Source organism: Sipha flava, unplaced genomic scaffold (assembly GCF_003268045.1).
Source record: "Sipha flava isolate LNK unplaced genomic scaffold, YSA_version1 323_pilon_pilon, whole genome shotgun sequence".
Lineage (NCBI taxonomy): Eukaryota > Metazoa > Arthropoda > Insecta > Hemiptera > Aphididae > Sipha > Sipha flava.
The window spans coordinates 1-22,900 of NW_020273008.1; the positions used below are offsets into that span (position 1 = coordinate 1).

General features: G+C 27.8%; 4 protein-coding genes across 4 annotated transcripts; 1 reads left to right on the forward strand and 3 right to left on the reverse strand.

Annotated features, from left to right (window-relative positions):
* Nucleotides 1-2,987: 2,987 nt before the first annotated feature.
* LOC112686698 (sin3 histone deacetylase corepressor complex component SDS3) lies at nt 2,988-5,417 on the forward strand. The gene is made up of 8 exons (XM_025559108.1): nt 2,988-3,303; nt 3,875-3,920; nt 3,982-4,095; nt 4,164-4,348; nt 4,434-4,697; nt 4,782-4,914; nt 5,096-5,180; nt 5,282-5,417. Exons 1-8 carry the CDS (start codon nt 3,195-3,197, stop codon nt 5,378-5,380), a joined length of 1,035 nt encoding a protein of 344 aa, XP_025414893.1. The 5' UTR covers nt 2,988-3,194; the 3' UTR covers nt 5,381-5,417.
* A 4,892-nt stretch (nt 5,418-10,309) lies between these two features.
* Nucleotides 10,310-11,426, reverse strand: LOC112686712. The gene is made up of 4 exons (XM_025559125.1): nt 11,065-11,426; nt 10,917-11,007; nt 10,662-10,751; nt 10,310-10,587 (listed from the first exon to the last, which is right to left on the reverse strand). Exons 1-4 carry the CDS (start codon nt 11,131-11,133, stop codon nt 10,361-10,363), a joined length of 477 nt encoding a protein of 158 aa, XP_025414910.1. The 5' UTR covers nt 11,134-11,426; the 3' UTR covers nt 10,310-10,360.
* Nucleotides 11,427-12,392: 966 nt separating this feature from the next.
* On the reverse strand, nt 12,393-14,672 carry LOC112686713 (omega-amidase NIT2-like). The gene is made up of 6 exons (XM_025559126.1): nt 14,014-14,672; nt 13,807-13,953; nt 13,405-13,589; nt 13,051-13,219; nt 12,752-12,985; nt 12,393-12,685 (listed from the first exon to the last, which is right to left on the reverse strand). The coding sequence occupies exons 1-6, from the start codon at nt 14,090-14,092 to the stop codon at nt 12,588-12,590; spliced, it is 912 nt and encodes a 303-aa protein (XP_025414911.1). The 5' UTR covers nt 14,093-14,672; the 3' UTR covers nt 12,393-12,587.
* A 3,054-nt stretch (nt 14,673-17,726) lies between these two features.
* Nucleotides 17,727-21,527, reverse strand: LOC112686715 (omega-amidase NIT2-like). Its single transcript, XM_025559128.1, has 6 exons — nt 21,422-21,527; nt 20,374-20,520; nt 20,067-20,251; nt 18,391-18,559; nt 18,086-18,319; nt 17,727-17,994 (listed from the first exon to the last, which is right to left on the reverse strand). Exons 1-6 carry the CDS (start codon nt 21,441-21,443, stop codon nt 17,903-17,905), a joined length of 849 nt encoding a protein of 282 aa, XP_025414913.1. The 5' UTR covers nt 21,444-21,527; the 3' UTR covers nt 17,727-17,902.
* Nucleotides 21,528-22,900: the final 1,373 nt, after the last annotated feature.

Consider the following 22,900-nt stretch of genomic DNA (forward strand, 5'->3'; position numbering starts at 1 on the left):
AAAAAAAAGCAATGTATGGAATCATTATTCGGTTATTAATAGTGGAATGGCTAAATGTTCGTATTGTTCAAATTCGGTGTCTTATAAAGGCGGATCAACTACAAACTTAAGTAAACACTTAAAACGAAAACACATAATTCAATATGAAAGTAGAAAACATCCGCGTATTAATGAAATGATTGAACAAAATGTTGATGAACTAAGTAAGCAAAATACACCCGAAACAAATAATGATCAAAACCAACCTTCTACATCAATCAATGCAATTAATGTCATAAATAAATCTCGTTCCATACAAAAAAGTGTAGATTCGTATTTTATTAACAATAAATCACTTTCTGTTTCAAAACAAAAAACAATTGATGAACAGCTAGGAGTTATGATTTCAAAAGAATTCCAACCTTTCAGTTTAGTTGAAAATGTTGAATTTAAAAAATTCATATATTTATTAAATCCTTGGTATCAGTTACATCGAGGAAAACTGTTTCGAAATCTATTTTGCCACAGTTGTATGAGAAAACAAGAGAAAAAGTTAGAAATAATTTATTAAATGCCAAATATATTTCATTTACAACTGATGGCTGGACTTCCATAAATAATGATAGTTTTATTGCTGTCACTGTACATTTTATCGATCCAGAAGAGTGTGTTTTAAAAACATTTTTACTTGGATGTTTTAACGTGGTGGAATCCCATACAGCTGTAAATTTGTCATTATTTTTAAATAATTTTTTTAAAGACTGGAATATAACAGAAAAAGTAAAAGTTGCTGTGAGTGACAATGCTGCGAATATAACATCAGCAATCGTCATGAATCAAAATTGGCGCCATATTCCCTGTTTAGCGCACACATTAAATCTAATTACACAATCTGGACTAGGTGAAATAAAAAGCGTTCACAAAAAAGTAAAAAACATCGTTGAATATTTTAAACGAAGTACAAAAGCAAATTTAAAACTTAAAAATGCACAAAAACAAATGGGATACCCGGAATTAAAGTTAATTCAAGACGTTTGTACGCGGTGGAACTCCACGTATGACATGTTTCAACGGTGTATCGATAATAAAGAACCTATTATGAGTACAATTGCAATAATAGGTAATATGGATAATTTAGTACATGAAGACTTTGAACTAATAAAAACACTACAGTGCGATATTTAAACCGTTTAAAGAAGTTACTATCGAACTAAGTAGCGAAAAAGGCATTTCGATTTCAAAAGTGTTAATTTTAATAAAAGCATTACATTTACATATAAAAAATAAAGAAAAAGAACCAAATTTACCAAATGCTATACATTTGATGCTTTCTAAAATGGTAATAAAAGCCAATGCTAAATTTGAAAATATCGAAAACCAGCCTGTTTTAACAGAAGCAACTATTTTAGACCCACGGTTTAAAAAAAAAGCATTTAATAATCAGTATACATATCAAAAAACATACGAAAAGATAGTATAAAAAGTTGCAACAATTATTCGTTTAAATCAAAGTCCAGTAGAAAATGAAGAAAATAAGAAAATCATACCGACTGATCGTGGAAACGAAACTTCTGAAATTTGGCAACAGTTTGACTCTCAGGTACATACATTATACATTGATATGATGTATAATGTATACATCATTGATATTTTGATATTTAAGTGATTTATAAAATTAGTTTATGATTTTTAGGTGTCTACTTCAACTTCAGTCAACACACCAACATCTGAGGCTATTGTGGAGATGGATAGATATTTGAATGAACCTATACTGGACCGAAAATTAGATCCTCTTAAATGGTGGAATGACAGAAAAAAAATCTATCCAAATTGATTTGATTTGATGTTATTGCGTTTGTGTGTACCATCAACATCAGTTCCGAGTGAAAGGGCCTTTTCAAAAGCTGGCTACACCATTTCCGAAAGACGTAATAGATTGTCAACAAAAAAACACGGAAATGTTGATATTTTTAAACAGTAATTATTAAATACTATTATTTAATTTTTAATTTTTATCCATTTTAGGCTTAGGCAAGTAACTAAGTTAATTTTAGAAGTTTGAGTTTATTTATTTTATTGTTATTATTTTTTTTTCTAGGGTAAAGTGAAGTGATTTTTTTTTTGTATTTTTATAATTATTTTTTGCTGAAAATAAATAAGTTTATTATTTATGTGGTTTGTTTTTTTTTGAATCTATAGTTTATTTAATATAATTGTAGCGATTGGAAAAATATTAAAACGATGATAATTTTTGATTAAGCATTTCAAATGTATATTAATATAATGATTCATAGTATTGTAAACAATGTTTACAAAAACATAGTGTTTCTGATACAAATTTAATTATTTTAAATTAATTTTTCCCGAATATAGTAAAATAATGTTGTATAATAGGCCTACGAGCTACGAAGCATATTCGTTCATAAATATTAAATATCCATTGCAAGAATGAGTAAACATTTGAATATATGTATTTTTATCGTTCCGCGAGGAACTATACGAATGTGAGTACAAGTGTAACTAAAGAAAGAATGTACCGATTGTACCGATGTAACGAGTATTTTGGAATCGGTACCTTATTGTAACTGTACCGATTGGAACGATTCCACGAAAGGAACGATAATTCCCCCCACTACTACTTATCAAGTATATTTTGTTTTCGTAATTTATTTTAGTTTAAGAAAAGATAATTAATGACATGTTTGATCTCCCGTGGGTTCGTTTGGATTTGTTCACTAGTTTGTTTTGACAATGTAAAATAGCATTTTTTGACCATGATTTTTTATCGGTAGGTACCATTTTATGCTGTTTATTTTATATCATATAGTATAGGTCTAACTATAGACCTATACTAAGTATACCTAGTACAAGGTCTATGGTATACTTTGTTTTCGCATACTGTGTTGCGTATTCGAACGGTCGGTGTACCATTACCTGTGCCGTGGTCAAAGAGTAATGGTACTCTATGGTAGTGGTATCGACGATAACAATTACGACGGCCGTCGCCATATCAGACTGCAAACGGTGTAACAATAACAGAAAATGCTGATTGCAAGCGAAATGATCGTATCTGTGGTGTGAATATTGCGAATTAATCGGTTGCCGCGATAGAATATCGGCTCTTAGGGATATTTGTTTGTCTACTCGACAGACATTCCAATCACATGTTCTCGTTTTAAGCGATTTGTTCCCAAGGTGTGTAGTTCCGATTTACAATGTCTTTCCCCGATAACGACGACATGTCGCCATCTTCGACGTTCTCGATGGACGACGACGAGAATGGCAGCGTCAAGATGGAAAACAAGGATCTTACAGATTCTGACGGTAAGCAGTGGTCCTAAGGACGCCCGTTTATTCGAATCTTATCTTGGAAGACGTTTTCTAAAACAAAAACAGAATTTGGATTAAATGTTAAATTTTTTACTAACATCAAGGCATATGTTAGATAATTATTTATGAGAACCAATGCGTATTTACGAGTTGCAGATAAGAGTTATATTTTCTCATTTGTTATTAGTTTTTTCCCATCTCGTTTCTCATACATTGCAATAGTTGATAATTTTAAATTAATTTAAACGCATGTGTATCAATTAATTAATAAATTATCAAATAATTTATATAAGATAAAAAACAGATAAAACAAAATGATACAACTTGTTGAATTTCTATTAAATTTGTTGAATTTGGTGAAAATAAAATAATCTCTAGTTAAAATTAATTTTTATATTTAAAAGTTATTGAAACTTTATTAAGAATGAATATTTTCTTAATCAACAAATGTTAAGTATTTTATTATTTCCACCTGGCATACCTTTATCTCCTTGCTTCTAAAAGGTAGTGTATTTAGAATTCATCCTTAGTAGTAATGATATTTATTTTTTTTTTAATTTTTCAGAAGAAGGCAAAGAAAATCGCGAGAAACATACTGAAATACAAGAGCAGTAAGTTTTATAACATAGACATCTATGAATATCATTAATGAGCACATTTCTTTTATATCAGAGTGTACCAAGACAAGCTGGCCGGTATTCAAAAGCAATTGCAACAACTTCGAGAAGGTACACACATAGAATATGTCAAGCAATTGAAGAAATTAGATCTTCAACAAAAAAACCAGTAAGACAAATACTTCTTTTTATTTTTTTAAAACTATGATTTTATTAGTAAAGAATTCTTTTAAACAGGCTAATGATGAACAATTTATGGCGAGATTGTTTGCTCGATGCTATTGAAAGAGAGTTTATTAGAGAACGTCGTCTAGCTCATAAAGAGTTTGAGGATCGTAGTGCTGAACTTACAGAAAATCTGATAGCCGAGTTGAATGAAAGAAAAAAAGCAATAGAACATGACAATTTAAATATGGAACTTTGTATGTACCTTTTTATATATTTGAAAAGTATATTCACTATACTCTATTAAAACTTTATGTACTTATTATTTTTGGTTATTTTAAGCTCCAGACTCGGCAGATCAGAAGCCTGCTATGACAAGAAAATTGAGAAGAAGACCAAATGACCCTGTGGTGCCAGCTCCACAAGAAAAACGTCGCAAACCACCTCCAGTATCAAATATCTACTATCAGTTACAAGAACATGAAATTGAAATGGATGTCAAAGCTATTCAAGAATCCATAGCTTCCATTCCATCTACTTCGACTACAGCAACTGCAACAGTCAAAACGCGTGAAACAGTCAATTCTACATCAATAAGAAAACCAGGTGTTTATGTTTACCACTATAAGTAATTTTAATAATCTTGCTGTAACCATTGTATTAAAGTATTTGTGTATAATGATTCCTCAGGATTTCTTCCAAGTTCAAGTGCATCAACTGGAAATATGAGTCCAAAAATATGTCCAAATTCTGATACTGAAGGTTCATCAGCCATACCCGATACAAGAATTGAAGATGGAAAACTGCTTTTTGAAAAAAGATGGTATGTACAATTCAAAATTACTTACTTCATACTTAATCATTATTTTTTGTTGTTGTGTATTATTATTTTATTATTCCCCTTGTGTTGTTCTTGTAAATTGAAGACTAGCATTATTTTATAATGAATTAAATAAAAATTTATCTTTGTAAATATTTTTTTATGTCAATTGTTGTTAATTTAGGTATCATCGAGGACAACCAGTTTTCGTTGAAGGAAGGCAAATGGCTAAATTTCCAGCCGTTATATCTGCTATTGGCAATGAAACTGTAAGTCTTAAATGAAACGATAAAAACAATTTCATATTTTTAGTAAAAATAACATACCGTTTTTATAAATTCTGTTATAATTTATTTGTATGTTTATATAGATTTGGGTAAAGAAAACTTTGGACAACAGTAAATTTCGAATTAACTTGTCTTACCTATCAAAAGGTAAAATGTCAATCAAACGTAGAGCTGCTGTTTAAACAACTACTTTTATCTCAATATATACATTTATATTAAGTTGTCATTTCTTAAACAACATTTATATAATAATTTGAGTCCTATAATAATGTTAAATTTCCTAATGTGAAATAAATAGATATTTAAAATGTTTGTTTGAAAATATCTCATTTAGAAATATATTTAACTTTAGTCTTATTGTAAAAAATAATATGAATATAATATATTCATATATTTATATAAATATTTATCTGTATAAATAAAAATTAATTAATAATTATCTACTGTAAATGTACATACAATTTATGAATTCTATTATTTTATTAACATTTATTGTTAATTTTTTTTTAATTTATTTTTTTTTATTGAAAGCATATCAATTGAAAATTTTCTATCATTTCCATTTTGATGCATGACAAGTTTTTTTTTAGTAAAAACTCAAAAACAAATGAAAAATAATTTAATCAGAAAATTATTTCACAATTTTAATTCAGCATCCTTTTATTCTAATTTTGGTTGTAATGCATGAGAATAGAAAAAAGATAAATCAAATATGGAACATTTTCTCATAAATATCTAACATTTTTAAATCTTATGAAATATAACTGAATACAAACAAGTAAATTATTTTGAAATTAATGATGAATGTCTGATCAAAATTCAGACTAATCTATTGAAACATTGTCAATACTTATAATTCTGGTGAAATCAAACTTAATAATATGTGTTATTAATTATATGTGGAAAGAGAAGGAACTCACTTCGTTATAATTCCTTGTAAATCAATATGGATCAAGTAGAAGAATGTTTAAAAGTTACAGCAACAGACATACTCGGAAATGTCAGTGTCAGCAGAGGAAGTTTCATGGCTTCTCAGGTCGTCAGTAAGCGAAATCCATGGAGAAATATTGGGTCATAGAATCTTAGGTCTATACTAAATACTAGCAAATTAGAGAATATTAAACTAGAAATGAAGAGATTGGTCATAAACATACTAGGGGTGAGCGAAGTTAGATGGTCAGGAAATGGTGATTTCTGGTCAGAAGACTAGGTTATCATGTTATCTATTCTGGCGATAAAAAACTAAGAAGGGCTGGTGTAGGATTTATACATAAAAAATTAGGCCATCAAATAGTGAAGAAAATAGCATATAATGATTGGTTTATATTAATTAAAATTAGAGTTAAACCAAATGATATTGTACTAATTCAAGTGTACTTCCCTAAATTAAATGCAGAAGATAATTCTGTAGAAGAGATCTATTCTAGCCTAGATGAGCTTTGCAAAATAGCAAAAGAAAATAATTTAATAGTAATGGGAGATTGGAATGCGATAGTAGAAGGTCAAGAAGCAGGAGCATTCGAACTAGAAACTAGAAATGAAAGAGGAGGCCGTCTTGTTGACTTCTGCAGGCAACATGATATGATCATAGCTAACACATTCCAAAATATTCACTGTAGACAAAGATACACTTAGAAAATGCCAGGGGATATCCGAAGATATCGAATCGATTATATCGTAGTGAGAAAGAGGTTCAGAAATCGGATACATAGATGCAAAACATATCCAGGCCTTGATGTAAACAGCGACCATAATCTCCTCATGATCAAATGTAATGTAGGGTATAAGAAACTAACAAGAATAACCCAAAAAATAAGGAAATATGATTTTAGAATGCTAAAAGAAAATAACATAAATATAACCTATACATCCTACATTAATAGAAAACTAATATTATACCCATTATTTCCAAGTGATACCAATGAAGATAAATGGAATAAAATAAAGAATATGATACATGAAGCAGCCAGAAACACTTTGAAAAGAAACTAACCAGAGCCTAAGAAATCATGGATAAACGATAACATTAGGTATAAGAGATATTGAAGAGAGAAGAAAGTATAAAAACGCCAAGGATAAACATGGAATACGGAGTTATAAAGAGCTTACGAATAAAATAGAGAAGCGAAATTTACAAAAGAGAAATAGTTAAAAGAAAAGTGACAAGAAATGAAACAATTGCTTGGAAATAATAGGATAGACCAAGCATTTAGTATAATTGAGAAATTTTTCAGATGAAAAACAAAACTAAACAGCAAAATAAGAGATAGGTATGGATGGAAACTTGATACTGGACAACAACATAGCAACAAAATAGAAACAATATCTTGAAGTTTTATACCAAGAAGAAGAAACAGCCAATCTCAATAATAATAATAACTCAGATATGCAGTGTAGGGCCTAAAATATATCCAATTTCAGGGTACACACTTTTTTAGTACCCATGATTCATGACAAAATAAAATCTATTTGTTTTTTTTTATGGGATTTTTATCGTATAAATTGTTATCAAACACGCGTTCTATGATTTTACCATAGAATATAATAATATAATGGGCAATTGTATGAATTCAGCTGTGCTATTAATATATATTAATAGTTTTATTATTCTGTGAGATATTCCATGACTATTATCAATATTAATTGAGATAGCTAATGAGTGATAGGGAAAACATGGGTATTTTATATTACAGTTAATATGTTTAATATTTCATCAATAATTTCTTATTCTAGTCACTAGTGTAAAAACTTGGTACACACATTTGTCATTCAGACTACACATTTTAATTTTCAGAGTACACACTATTTTAGGCTCTGATGTAGGAGGAGTCATCTTAAGAGACGAGTTCAATAAAACTTTGAAATTAATGAAAACATGTAAAGCAGCAGGTATAGACGACATAGTAATGACACTAATCTAAAATACGAGCACAGAATTTCAAGATGAGCTATTTAAGTTAGTGAATGATATATACACTATGGGAGAGATACCCAAACATTTCAGATAGAACATTTTAATACCTATACTTAAAAAAGCAATGGAAATGAGCAATGTAATGAAATCAGAACGATAAATTTAATGGCAGACGCAGCCAAAATCGTAATAAAAATAATATGCACCCGAATCGAGAATATAGTAGAAAAATAGTTAAGTGATGAACAATTCGGGTTCTGAAAGAACAAAAGTACTAGTGAGGAAATCTTAAGCTTAAGTATATTGGTAGAAAAACAAATATAATTTAATAAAAAAACATTTATAGCGTTTATAAATCTGGAAAAGGCTTTCGATAATGTACAGTGTAAAGAACTATTCTACACCTACTCTAGAAGAAATTGGAGGTGACTAAGAGATAGAATGATAATATATAATTTATACAAAGACCCATCAGCTACAATAAAAGTAATGGACAAAAAAGAGACAGCGATAATTAGAAAGTGGTATATATAAGAATAATGGATATACAAAGTTGTTCACTCTCACCAATTCTATATACCTAATGTATATATCGAACAGCCTATTAAAGAAATGAAAGAAACCCTGTACAGAAATAATATAGGCATAAAAGTGGGTAGCAAAATAATATACTTCTTAAGAATCGCTGACGATATTGCACTACTAACAAATAATGAGCATGATTTGGAAAAAGCACTGAAAGAAATAACGCGATGCTTCCAAAAATATCATTTGATTATCAACTGGCAAAAAACCAAAAAGAAGAATAAATATTCTAACAGGGAACAAGCTATTTGTTCGAGGTAGAACTTAATAAATACTTAGACAGTTTAATCAACCAATACGGAAGATACATGATAGAAATAAAATCCAGAATCGCATAGGCAAAGTCAGCATTTCTGAAAAAGAAAAAAATGATATCCTTCAATTACATGAGTATTATGATGAAAAAACGTTTCATAAAAGTATATGTATGCATACATACTCCATGGAGTGTGGCATTTTATGGTTGTGGAACATGGATATCAAATAAGGCAGAACAACGAACACTTGAAAGCTTCGAAGTATGATGTTGGAGAAGGATGCTGAGGGCAGTGGCGTAATTAGGAATTTGATTTGTGGGGGATTATAGGTTTTAGCAAAATCTGCACACCTCATACAGTAACCCCCCCCCACCAGAATAAGATTTTTAATAATTTGAATTTTAATAATAATAATAATAATCGTAATGATAATTATCATATTATCACAATAAATAAAAAAAAGAAATTACATAAAAAAAGTTTTTGGGGGATCCATCCCCCTAATCCACCTAACTAATTACGCCCCTGACTGAGAATGAGTTGGATAGAACACTGTTCCAAGTAAAACATACTCAGTGAAATTGAGGAACGAATAAAGATACTCAAAGCCATCAGAACTAGACGATGGAACATGATGGGAAATATATTGAGACACGAAAATGAACTAACCCATAAAATAATAGAAGGGATAATTAAAGATAAAATGGACAGAGGACGTCTGAAAACTTCATTTATCAAATAAATGATTTCCGAGGTTGGACTAACAAGTTACACCGAACAGAAAAAGCTAACTGAGAACAGAGAAGAGTGGAGAGCGAATATCCAATTGCAAAACCAAACAAAAAGAAGACTAATTATATAGACACAATAAAAGCATTTGATAATCAGCCGTATTGTACAATGTGTGAAAGATGTGAAGATTCAGTATTAAAAAGATAATCATAAGTAAAGTAAGCTGATTTGCTATGCAGGTGACATTTTATTTATTGATGGAGGCGAATATTGGGACAAGGTCAGAGATTATTTTGTTTACAATATGATTTGAGAAAAATCTAAACGTGGCAGCAAATAATTGATTATTCCTCGAATAAGAAAAACTTTTTAAAACAAATGTACTTAGTTCATTTTCATCTTCAAATAAAAGCTTGTCCATATGATTAATTATACACTACCAAACTTTCATAGAAATTAATAAACTACTTAAATTCAGTTATAGAAATGCTTCATAATTTTAAAAGGAAATATCAAGTAAAATTATTAATAAAATATATTTGAATATTCAAAATGTTTAAGACAAAAAAAAAATTAAATTTAGAATATATAAAAATAAGCATATCAACAAACAAACAAATAACTATTGACCATTTTTTTTTTATGAATACAATATTTCTTTTAAAAACAATGGTTTATATTTTAATTTTTGGAATGTACTCTTCAGACAATATGTCTGTCATCTTTCTTTTTATGTACGACAAATTTTGTTCAATATATTTCCAATTTGTTACAGTATCCTGAAGTAGTTCTTGGGATTTGACTAACTGTTGATCTGTTTCATTCAGTTGATTCATGGCGTTTATATACATCTGTTTGGGAAATGTAGTCAAATTCGAGTAAAACTGCATGTTTTTCTCTTCTGCAATTGAAAAATAATGTAATAAAAATAATCATCAAATTAATATGGACTGATGATAGGTGATTTACACTTACTTAATTTCTTGTGTAGTAAAGTGTCTTCTGACATTTTATAGTTGTCAGTTCGAGTAGCAAAGTGTTCCTTATGCCTGCGATTTTTTCTACCTATTAGATGAAAAAAATAATAGTAATAATACCCATGTTTTATAAAACATATTTTTTACGATGAACGACAGCATGGAAAGTCGAGATAAGTGTGACTAATAAAAAAACACTTGTCAGGTGAACCATGGAATGTAATGAATGAAACAAACAACTGTTTTAACATACCTGAACTCCGTGTATTGGATTCCACATCAGATTCCAGATGTTTGATTCCATTTCTGGAGCTCATGAATTCGTTACCATTGTTACCGTCATTCTAAATTACATTATTACATTATTCCACAACTCCATAACACCTGTGTGCACAATTTACCTCTGGTTGAACATCTTCATCGTCAGATTCGGAAGCTTCACCAAGAACAAGCATTGCTTTGTCAGACATAGCGAAATTGGTAGTATTTTAACAGTATTTAAATAAAATGAATGACGAGTAAATATTTTTCTACTAAAAATCCACTGAATAATAATTATTTTATGTGTGAAAGCCAATCAAAGAATTATGTATTTGTTATTGTTATTATTTATTTTTGATGATAATTACTTGCTGATAACATTAAACATCGATCTTGTTATCTCCGTTCATTTCTCGAAATCGGAGATACTACGAAAGAATGAAGAAAAGAATTTTTGATTTCAGAATAGAATTTCTTCTATAATAATAATATACATTTGTTTAATTTTGATAGTTTATCCACAGAATTAATGAAATGTCGTCGAATTAAAAAATGTGATATATTATAATTTAAATCCGATCAACAATAATCAAATACTTGCATATCTTTTATTGTATATTGATAGAGATGAGAATTCAAAGTTATTGTTAAATTCATTTCCAAACAATTATAAGATAAATTTGTTTTGGATCAAACAAATAAATTAAATTTATTGTTATATTTTATTTATAAATTTAGATAATTAGCAGATGTATGGATATAATATTTTTTTTGATTTAAAATATCTAATAATGAACTTGCTTAAAAAGTAATTTTTAATATAATTAATAACTAGGTCCACAAAAAAATAAATATTGATCCATGCCTAGTTTGATTGTTGATAAATGTATATAAAAACGAATGTATTTGATATAAAATATTCTTATAACTGAAAATAAAGGATAGTTAAGAGCGTTGGCGAATTTATGAGGGAGGGGAAAGAAGGAGCTTACACTTCTAATTGGCCTAGGACCTCAGTTTTGTAATAGTAACAATGTAAAAATTATAAATAATGCTGTTTAATATAATTATTTTGGGAACATTTATAAAGTTTTTAGATTACCTATCTTATTGTCAATATGATAAAAGTAGTAAACCTGAGAGATTAATGTAATGACAAACCATGTTAAATAATCTTATTTGTAATATACAATAATGACTTAGAGTCATGTATTTTATTTTACTGTTTCTTTTAAAAAATGTAGGTATTTTATAATGTTTTGAAAAACTTTGGGCTCTCTCCTTAAAACAAAATCCTAGATCTGCAACTGATTTAGATTGCTATTTAGATATGTACATAAAAACGGATGTCTTTGGGATTGAAGTTAATCCAGTGTGTTTATGAACAATTAAAAATTATTACAGTTTAAAAATAATTTTCAAGATTTGAAATTTAATTAAAAATTTACTAAAAATTACAAATATTATGTCCAAACATTGTTTATCTGTTTTAATTCAAATTAAATAGCAAATAAAATTTTTAACAGTTTAAAAAAAGATAACCATTTCATTTGATAATCAGACTTAATACTAAAATCTTAAATAATTGGTCAACCATAGTGTGTTTAAATGTAAACTTGGATAATTAGGAACATAATTCCTAATTTTAGTTTTCATATGCATATCAAAATTTATTTTTTACATTAATTGTATCATATACATCAGTTCTTCTTTGATTTTCAGTAGGTATTTGCTGTCTCATGTTTTCTCGAGCATTAAAGTCTATTAGGATGAAATGTCATGTTTAGTTAGATCCATAATTCAATAAAATAAAAAAATATACTTTACCAAGATCTATGTATAAATCCATATCTTTTTCAGTTGCTTCATCCAAAATTTTACCCCATGGATCTACAATCATTGAATGCCCCCATGCTACATAGTTGGAATTAGTAATTCTGGCTGGTGAAGCAACGGCTACAAATGCTTGACAATCAACAGCTCTAGCTCTAATCAATAAACTCCAGTGTAAAGGGCCAGTTGTCATATTAAAGGCACTAGGATAAATTAACATATCACATCCTGAAAAAAAAAAAATTATGAAAATAATTATTGATTAATAGGGATCATGCACTTTACTATCAAACCTTCTTTTCGGTATAACGCTGCCATTTCAGAAAATCGAATATCGTAACAAATTCCTAAACCAATTTTAAATTTTCCTAATTTAAATGTATTGAGTGAATTTCCAGGACTTAAGGCATCGGATTCCTTGAAGCATATACCGCCAGGGATATTTATATCAAATAAATGCATCTATCAATAAACAAAGACATTATTAAACATACATAGATTTTTAAATAAATGTTGATAATTTTTCATTAAATTAAGTAATTAATTTAGAGAAATTAGTAGGAAAAATTAAAAAAACTTAATTAAAGATTAAAGTATCAATACTTTTTAATGTTAGGTAACATAATAATATCAAATTTTAATAATACTTTTCTATGTTTAGCTATAAGATTTCCATTAGGATCCCAAACAGTACATGTGTTATAAACATTGTCATCACATATTTCTGGAATTGAACCACCTACAATATACATTTGATTTGATTTAGCAGCTTGAGACAAAGCTTTACATGTTTCACCGCCAGGAATAACTTCAGAATATTGTCTAAATAGAGCTAAAATTAGAAGTAATATGATTAAATTCCATAATTTGGTAACTGATTAAAGCAAAACATTTTTATAATTTATTCCTAATTTTATTTTTTTGCATTTATATATATATATATATATATATATATATATATATATATATATATTATGAGATCAAATTAATATAACAAAACCGTTTTGTTAAACAATATTCATTAAAATAGGTCTAATAATCATTGGTACCAGTGTTGTATGGTGCATTGAAACATTCTGGTAATATAGCCAATGTACATCCATTTTGTTTTGCTAGCTGTATACGTTTCAATGCATTGGCTACATTCGCAGATTTGTCACCTGAGACAGTCAATTGCAAAACCGCTGCTTTAAAACCTATGGAGAACATATAATATCATAACTGGCAACAGAAATATTATATTGATCTTATATTACCACAAGAATTTGAAGAAGCCATTCTGACTTTGTTGAATATAGCGGTTGACTGTTGTAACAGTTTAATTCCACCCAACATTTATAAATACACACGCACACATATACCCTAGAGGCCCCGAGTGTTACTGTGATAGTGTTCAATTATACTGTTCACAGATATGAGATAAGCTACTAATTTTTTTTTTAATTTTATAATTTAATACCATAATTGCCAGAATACTAAAACCTAACACGCGATCACTGAGTGAGGAAAACTACGAGCTGATAAGAGGCTTTATAAACGATTCGAAACATTAAAATCGCGAATTAAAATATCATCAATTCGTGATCGCAGCATAAAAAAAAATAAAATAAAATAAAGAAGTTAGAAGATCATATAGTTGGCCAATAGGTGTGCGTCCATTAAAACGGTGCGTTAAACATATGCAAATCTCGTTCAATTAAACACATCCGGGAACGACACGATTAATCCTCCGACCCACACCTATCACTATATTCGACGGCAAGGTTGTAAAGCGCCGTAATGCTATACTATGTACCTGATAAATACCGGAGTGGGACGAAAATCAACACAAATTTCGTACCCACGAAACATGATATTATTATTATAAAACTGTTTGGCTTTGATGTTTGAGTATTATTTTTTTAAATTTATCTTTATTTAATATATCAGCACAGATTATATAAAATTGATAACATACGTTATCAGCTTATTATCAGTTATAGATTTAATGGCATTGTTATCGCGAAGAAGTAAATCTGTGACCCATAACCGTGGGTTCATGAAGTCTGTTTATTTGAATATTTTTGTGTGTGGACTATGTAATTATTATTATTAAAAATTAAAATCGTAGTAAATAATAAATGGTTTATTGTTAAAAAATGTTAAATAATGTCATAATCGATTACAGTCTATTAAATTATTGTAATAATAGTAGTTGGACGTGACGTCTGCAGTGGCGTCAATTGTTGAGGAGTGGTGATAACTCATGCATTTGCCAATCTAAGAGATTAGCTATTCCAAAGTCGGCACATCATCAATATATAAATACATCTTCTAAACTTTATGTATTTATATTTTGATAGTTATTTATATAATTATTATAATTAATTATTTAACTAATGTACCAATCTTCTAAAAGTCATTGGCACGTTGTAAATCAGAAATATGAAACATGTACTATATGGTATTTATGTAATTCATATTTTTAGACTGGTTTGACTTCCCCCTCCCCCCATGTTAATCGGTACTCAAGTAAAATGAGCCATACAGTCGTCAATTTAATAAGAGTTGTCTTAGTCTGGAAAAATTGAAATTACATCATTGGTTGGACGCGGGTTGTCAACGTTAACACCACTTGAACTAAAATAAAAAAGAGCGTTCACAACGATTTTTTTTCTGCTAATCTTCTTATAAACATAAAACTTTAAATTGTTATTCTCTATAGAAGCATATTATTGGATAATATTCTGATCATGGGTTCATAATATGAACTTCATATATGCAGTCGCGAAGCTATTTCAAAAAGGGGGTGTTATTCAAAATTATACACAACAAAATAAATATTTTACGTATACTTTATTGTACAAGAATACAAACACATTAGTACATTATACATGAATATCTATTCATGTGTAATGTACTATTGTATGAGAAAGTATTTAAATATTTTATTAAAATTTCAAATGTACATTTTTGTTATATGTACTTATTTTAAATCGCGCATGATACGACATAAAACTACGACTTTGGTTTATTAGACAAAACGATGTAATGAGAAGCCGGATCCTTGCTTTACATTATTGTTATGTATATATTTCGTTATGATAAATATATTTTCATCACGGTTTATGATTAATTTTTATCTTTATTAGACTTCAGTATACTGTTAACACGGTTAAGGGGGGGTGGGTGTTACTACACCTGTAACACCACCCCTGCCTACGCGCCTAAATATATGAATAGATGGATTAAATTAATGATATATTATAATTTTTATATCTGTCGATTAAGACTCCCCAAAAACATTTTTCATGACTTCATAAATCATAATGAAAAATATAATGAATTTAATTATTTTAATTTTGGGTCTGATAGAGTTAAAGGTCGACTCAGTATCGCAGTAACACAAATATTTATGGTTATAACCAAGGCTCGGGACTACAGCACTTATAATCTTTAAAATAATTGCTTAAAAAGCACTTAAATACATCATTATAAGCACTCGAATAAGCATTTAAAATACTTAAATTTAAACAAAAATATTTAATAAACATAATAGAAAATCTAAATACGTTTTATTTTACAAGAACATTTTCCCATTAGACCTATGCACTTAATTTTACTAATTATTCTAATATAAAACTAACTTTCTTACTAAACTGTTAAAACTAACTAATTTACTAATATACTTATTAATTTATTCACTAACTTACCAATTAACTTAATAATTAATTTACAAACTATCTTATTTACTAACTCATAAATTAACTTAGTTAATAAACTTACGAAATAATTTACTTCCTAAATTGCTTTTTAACTTACTCATTAACTTACATATTAACTTATAAATTAAATTATTTATTAATTTACGATTATTTTTTTAATATTACAATTCTTCGAAACCCTTGAAAGTTCTTGAAGATTAATGAAAATAACATTAACTTTGTTAACTCTATGACTCTAGAACAAAATACAGATTCTAAACACTTAAAAACTAATTAGAAATTGACATACATTTATGGTAAATTACTACTACAAAATAAATATTTAATAATAAATTAAAATATTTTCATTGTATATACGAGTATACATCAAATAAATATGTACCTATAGTAACCAATATTTTATTATTGGTCACTTACTATAACGAGTATATTTCATATTTCAGTAAGTTGTTGTCGTATGCCAAAGGTACTGTCAAGTGTTAAATAACGATAGTTACACGATAACAATGATTTATAGATTTTTAATAGTATCGGACCGATACTATTGCCAATTGATAAGATTGCCGAATTATAGACAGAAGAAATTATTTTATGATGACTATAAATAATGATAATGGCTAAAGTAAAAAACAAAAGTAAGAAAGAGCCAATATTTTCGTTATTGAATAATCAAATTGAATAGCCAATAATATTTTACCGAATAATTTCATGTGTGTTGCGGTAAATGTTGATTCAGTACGGAGGTCAGAAATTCAGAAATTAAAACACTGCATCACGAACAATATTTAATAATAAAATTCGTATCGAACATTACAAAAGAGATGGATTATTGTGATAGGTCCATGAAACACGTACGCTATGTAATATACCTAATGGTCGATTAAATCTATTTGCGATTTAAAAATTAAAAGTTATACGAATTATACTGATCGGTGATTATTATAAAGTGTACTTTAGCGTACTCGACGAATCCAGTTGCACTGAGCATGTTTCAATTTTTCTTTAGTGCTTAATGATCTTGATGACTACTAGTTTATTGCACATTACAATAAGTTTTTTTCAATAATTTAATCATATAGGCACTAGCGATACCGATGTAACGTAGCAGAACAGTAATTTTAATATTAACAATATTAATATTGTTCTTCGAAAATAAATACGTGTTTAATCATTTTAGCTTTTTTTACTCATTACACGCATTAAACTATACTTTCACCAACACAATGGTAAATTGGGATATATACGTATAAAATAATAACAAAAAATATTATTATTACCCATTTAATGATTATTATTCTACAGCATCGAATAAAATAAATAATCTAATGTATTTGTCGATTACTATAACAATCGGTTAATATTATGAGAAATTTTTTTAAGTGAGAACTTCTTAATTATTTCGCATTTTCATTGTATGGTATCCACCACAAACATATCATAATTAATTTCCCTTTTGAATTACATCGTAAATATCGTGCCTCTTTTGTTTCTCGGTGGGTATTTGCTGCCTTACGTTTTCGCATACACTTAAATCTGCAAGTATTAAATACCATATGATTAATAAGATTTAATATTGAATAATAATAGCTATAAAGAAATCATGATATAGGTATTTAATATTTACCGAGATCTATGTACAAATCCATATCCTTTTCAGTAGCTTCGCCTATAACTTGACCCCATGGATCCGCTATCATCGAATGGCCGTATATTACGTAAGTGGGATGAGGGACCCTGGCCGCTGACACAAAAGCCACGAACATCTGATTATCCAGTGCTCGACTTCTGGTTAGAAGACTCCAATGTAAAATCCCCAGAGGTGTACAAAAGTTACTAGGGTATATCAGCATATCACATCCTAAAAATCAAAATAATTATTACAATCTAATATGATAAATTTATGAACATATAATGTTATTGACAAATTACCTTGTTGTCGGTATAACTCAGCCATTTCGGGAAATCTAATGTCATAACAAATTCCCAATCCGATTTTAAACTTGCCCAATTGAAATGTACTAAGTGAATTTCCTGGCATCATTGCATCAGCTTCCCTGAAGCGAGTACTGCCAGTAATATTTACTTCGAATAAATGTACCTATACATGTTTAATATGTTGATATAGCATGTACGATTATTGTAAAAACGAATATTTTGTGTATGGTACTACAGTATTATATGTTTTGTTATGTAAAATCAGTAACGAAGGCAAGAAGTTAAATATTTTTTTGAAACTGTCAACTTATAAGAAATGAATGTTGAAGGATAGTTAACTGTCATAGGCGGTACTAGACCCTCTTGGCAAGAGAGGCAGGAAATACTTTAAGTAAAATATTAACGCTATTTTGTCTAAATTTTTAGCCTAGCAATACTATAAAAAAAGTATTTCATTGATAACTATTTTAACTTATTTCAAATAAGATTATTTTGTAAAATGAATAATAAACTTACAAATACCTACATTTATATCATTTTATCTTATAAAATTTTAAAATAATAACTTACCACAATTTACCTGTGATGGTTCTCATAGGCGGACCTAGAGTGATATATTTGAGTGTGCCCTGTCATTTTTTGGTTATTTTTTCAAAATATAAATATGAAGGGGAGGCTATAAACACGTACGTGTAGACCGTGTTATGATTTAAATTCTAAAACTAAATGCTTCGTTAATGATGTAAAATAACGATTGGTAAAATATACACGTAATTATTATTTCAGACTTATTCTGAATACTTGCAATATTACTTACAAAAAACTAAAATTTAATTAATGTGTATGTACATATATTCTCAATTGTAATTATTCAATTTTTTTATTCGCATTATTCACATTAGGGTGTGCCAAGACACCTGGCACACCTCGTAGAGCCTCCTATGATGGTTCTTGTATGAAAAAGTCGTATAAAGTTTTTATTTTTTTACTTTGGTTTGTGTTCATAATTTTTATTATAATTAATATTATCCAAAAAACTCAATATACTAAATAAAATACTCAAAATACATATCATACAAAACGTTTGTGATACAGATAATAATAAAATAATAATATTGGTTCATGATTTGTCAATAATAAAAATAAATTATAATAATATTGAAAATGTTGACACAAAAATCTTATTAGCATATTTACATGAATGGCTCCCACGGTTGTAGATAGTAATATTATTACTTACAACCATGCAGACTCTAAATAAGCATGTAATATAAGGGGTTATCAACCAATATTTGAAATGTATAGGGAGAGTAAGAACTCGCTAGGGGGGCAGCCGCCTACCTTATCTACCACTCCCGTAGTACCGCCCATGTTAACTGTTACTTATTTTATACTGTAGACTTATGAAAATTAATGTACAGTACACAGAAAATACAACATTTAAACTTAATGTTGTTTAATTGGTTATTAAAAGTAAAATTTTGTATTGATGTATAGTAGAATTGCAATTAAATTGCTTTTGGCTTATTTGTGCAAATATATATATTTAATATATTTAATATATTATAAAATATAACAATTTAGCAGTATGTTATGATGTTAGTAAATAATAAAAGGGTAAATTTAGGCTTAATTCTTAATGGTTAGCTAAATAATCTAATAAAATATACTTTTCTGTAAGTTGCAATCATATTTCCATTAGGGTTCCAAACAGTACACGTGTTGTAGATTTTGTCATCACATAACTCTGGAATTGAACCACCCACAACGTAAATTTGATTTGATTTAGCAGCTTGAGACAAAGCTTTACTAGTTTCTCCACTTGGAATGACTTCGGCATTTTTTCTGAATAGCTCTATAAACAAAATTATAATAGTAACAGAAAAAAATTACATATTAATTCACATTATTACATTTATTTACATAAATTACATATTAAATGGATACTAAGGTAGAATGCTCAGTCTTAAATCATACCAATTTCGTAAAGTCCATTAAAACATTCTGGTAATATTGCGAGTGTGCATCCTTTTTGCTTTGCTTCCTGTATACGTTTAACTGCTACGGCTATATTTTTCGCTTTATCTCCCGTTATAGTCATTTGTATAAGAGCCACTCGAAAACCTAATTACATATTCAAAATGAGTTCAGTATTACAATAATTCAGTAGTATCAGATATTTTTTTTTATAACATTTTATTGTATATAATCATTATAGAGGATTCTAGCAAGAGATATTTGGGGAGAGGGAACTAAATTATGACCTTTAAGAATATTTAATTTTTTTTTGGAATAAAATTAAAAATCCTATTAAATTTTTATTCATACGAATAAATATAAATATAAAATTTAATTCTGAAAATTATAGAAATAAATGAACCATAACAATACTATATTGCAATTTTTCTAATGTAACAAAATTATAAATCAGTTTATAAAGATATTCAGTTAAAACTTTTAATTCATAATAAAAAACAAGTAATAAAATATTAAAATAAATACATTTGAGTAATGATAATCATAGCATCATATTTAAGGTTCCTTTAAATGAAGGAACATAATTTAGTAAAAATTAATTTTGATATCTAAAATGTATTAAACTTTTCCTTCAGATTCAATTTATTATGACTTGACTGTATATATACATGTAACTTAACATAACATAAAACCATTATTAAATCGAGTTGTTTGCCTATATGGTTACATTGTATTGATTGCCAAATGAAAACATGAATACGTAGATACATAACTTTATAAACAGAAAAAAGTGTAATTATATACATTATAATGTGTATTACGATCACATTGTTAAAATATTATTGTTAAAAATACAACTGTTTTATTTTTAACTTGGAGAAGGATAAGTATACATACAACTTAAGAACTTATTTAATTTAGAAAAAAATAATAGCTTCACAAATAATTTATTCAGTATTGACTAAAATTAAATTTATTTTTTATGTCCCTATTCTTTAGGATATGTAACTACTATCTAGTGTAGGATATTTTGTTATTAATATGTTACCTGAAAAATTTGAAGATGCCATTTTTAAACTTTTTTATTTAAATCACTCTTAGATGTTCTTACTAATAAGTTTTTACATTTATACTCTACTGTAAAGGTTCGTCAGCGTTTATTTATTTTATAGATAAGTCATAAATACTGTTTATTATTTCTTTAATTATATTTTTAATTAATTTGATCTGATAAGAAATTATGGGTTAAATATGTATTTTCATAAAAACAAGATTATAAATGCAAAATACAATTAATATAAGTTAACAATATATGTATATAATACAAACAATAACAAGTAGAACATTTATTTCATCGATATAGGGCCTTAGTTATGTTTTTAGGAGTATAATTTAATATGTAAAATAATTATTTCTCTATTCATTGTGACGGGGGAACACAGATTGTTATCTGTAACAGGATTAATTAGATTTTATCTGTAGTTGAATATTAAGTAATATCACACTTAGAAAATATAATATTTTATATATATATTTATACATGAAAAGTTACGTTTATAAAAATTGTAGAAGACAAAAGCTGGGAACTAGATTTTGTCTAACAAAAAAAAAAAATTGTGTTATTTGAGACGAGCTAGTAAACGAAAAAAAATAATTTGAGTTGGTTAAGCTAACATACGAATTTAGAGACGTATTTAGAGTTTTGACGCCTCAGGTACAGTTTTATTGCCACCCCTACACATTTTTTATACGATTTTCAAGAAAGGTAATATTTATTATCTATAAATTTTACGCGATCAACTTTTGATAGTATTATCATGAAAATAAAAATGACCATAGGTCCCTTTGCAAAATCTTAAAATATTAAAATTTTTTGATTGACGAATGAAAATATATGATGGATTAGGGTTACAAAAAAATGCTGCAACTCTTTAATTCTAAAAAAATGTGCCACCCGAGGCGATGGTACCCGTTCGCCCTCCCCCTCCTAAATACGTCTCTGACGAATATGGATTTATATAAGTTAATAATTTGCAAATAATACATTTAACTATACAAGTTTAAATTTATTATGAAGTAAAATATTGACTGAACTTGTGTGGAAAGTAATTTTTTATATGATATTTGAGTCACATTAAATATAGGTTTGGTATTATAAATTATTAATATACATATATATGTATATAGAAATAAATAAATAAAAACTTAGCCTGGAGTATTATTATATTTGTAAAGTACGACAGGTTTTTAACTAAAAATGTATCATCAGGTATATACATAGTCAATCAAATCGTGACTATGATTTATGAGTATTAACCATTTGATTATTTTAATTTATATTAAATTATTTATTAAAAATTATTGTTAAAACTTAGACAACTAATTAACCATTAGAATAATATGTTAAATATTCATCTTGCTTATGCTAACTGTAGTAGTTATACATGTATTGATTAATTGATTTTGTTTTAATTGCTTTAAATAAATTTATCAAAATCATTTTAAAAATAGTTATTTAATATCAAGC

Coding starts and splice junctions, on each gene's coding strand:
- LOC112686698 (XM_025559108.1), top strand. CDS start 3,195: ATGTCTTTCCCCGATAACGACGACATGTCGCCATCTTCGACGTTCTCG. Junction 4,096..4,163: donor GATCTTCAACAAAAAAACCA/GTAAGACAAATA, acceptor TCTTTTAAACAG/GCTAATGATGAACAATTTAT. Junction 4,915..5,095: donor CTGCTTTTTGAAAAAAGATG/GTATGTACAATT, acceptor TTGTTAATTTAG/GTATCATCGAGGACAACCAG.
- LOC112686712 (XM_025559125.1), bottom strand. CDS start 11,133: ATGTCTGACAAAGCAATGCTTGTTCTTGGTGAAGCTTCCGAATCTGAC. Junction 11,008..11,064: donor ATGAAGATGTTCAACCAGAG/GTAAATTGTGCA, acceptor AATGTAATTTAG/AATGACGGTAACAATGGTAA. Junction 10,588..10,661: donor TTTACTACACAAGAAATTAA/GTAAGTGTAAAT, acceptor TTTCAATTGCAG/AAGAGAAAAACATGCAGTTT.
- LOC112686713 (XM_025559126.1), bottom strand. CDS start 14,092: ATGTTGGGTGGAATTAAACTGTTACAACAGTCAACCGCTATATTCAAC. Junction 13,220..13,404: donor TTATAGCTAAACATAGAAAA/GTATTATTAAAA, acceptor GTTTATTGATAG/ATGCATTTATTTGATATAAA. Junction 12,986..13,050: donor AGCGTTATACCGAAAAGAAG/GTTTGATAGTAA, acceptor TTTTTTTTTCAG/GATGTGATATGTTAATTTAT.
- LOC112686715 (XM_025559128.1), bottom strand. CDS start 21,443: ATGGCATCTTCAAATTTTTCAG. Junction 18,560..20,066: donor TGATTGCAACTTACAGAAAA/GTATATTTTATT, acceptor AAACATGTATAG/GTACATTTATTCGAAGTAAA. Junction 17,995..18,085: donor GGATTTGTACATAGATCTCG/GTAAATATTAAA, acceptor TAATACTTGCAG/ATTTAAGTGTATGCGAAAAC.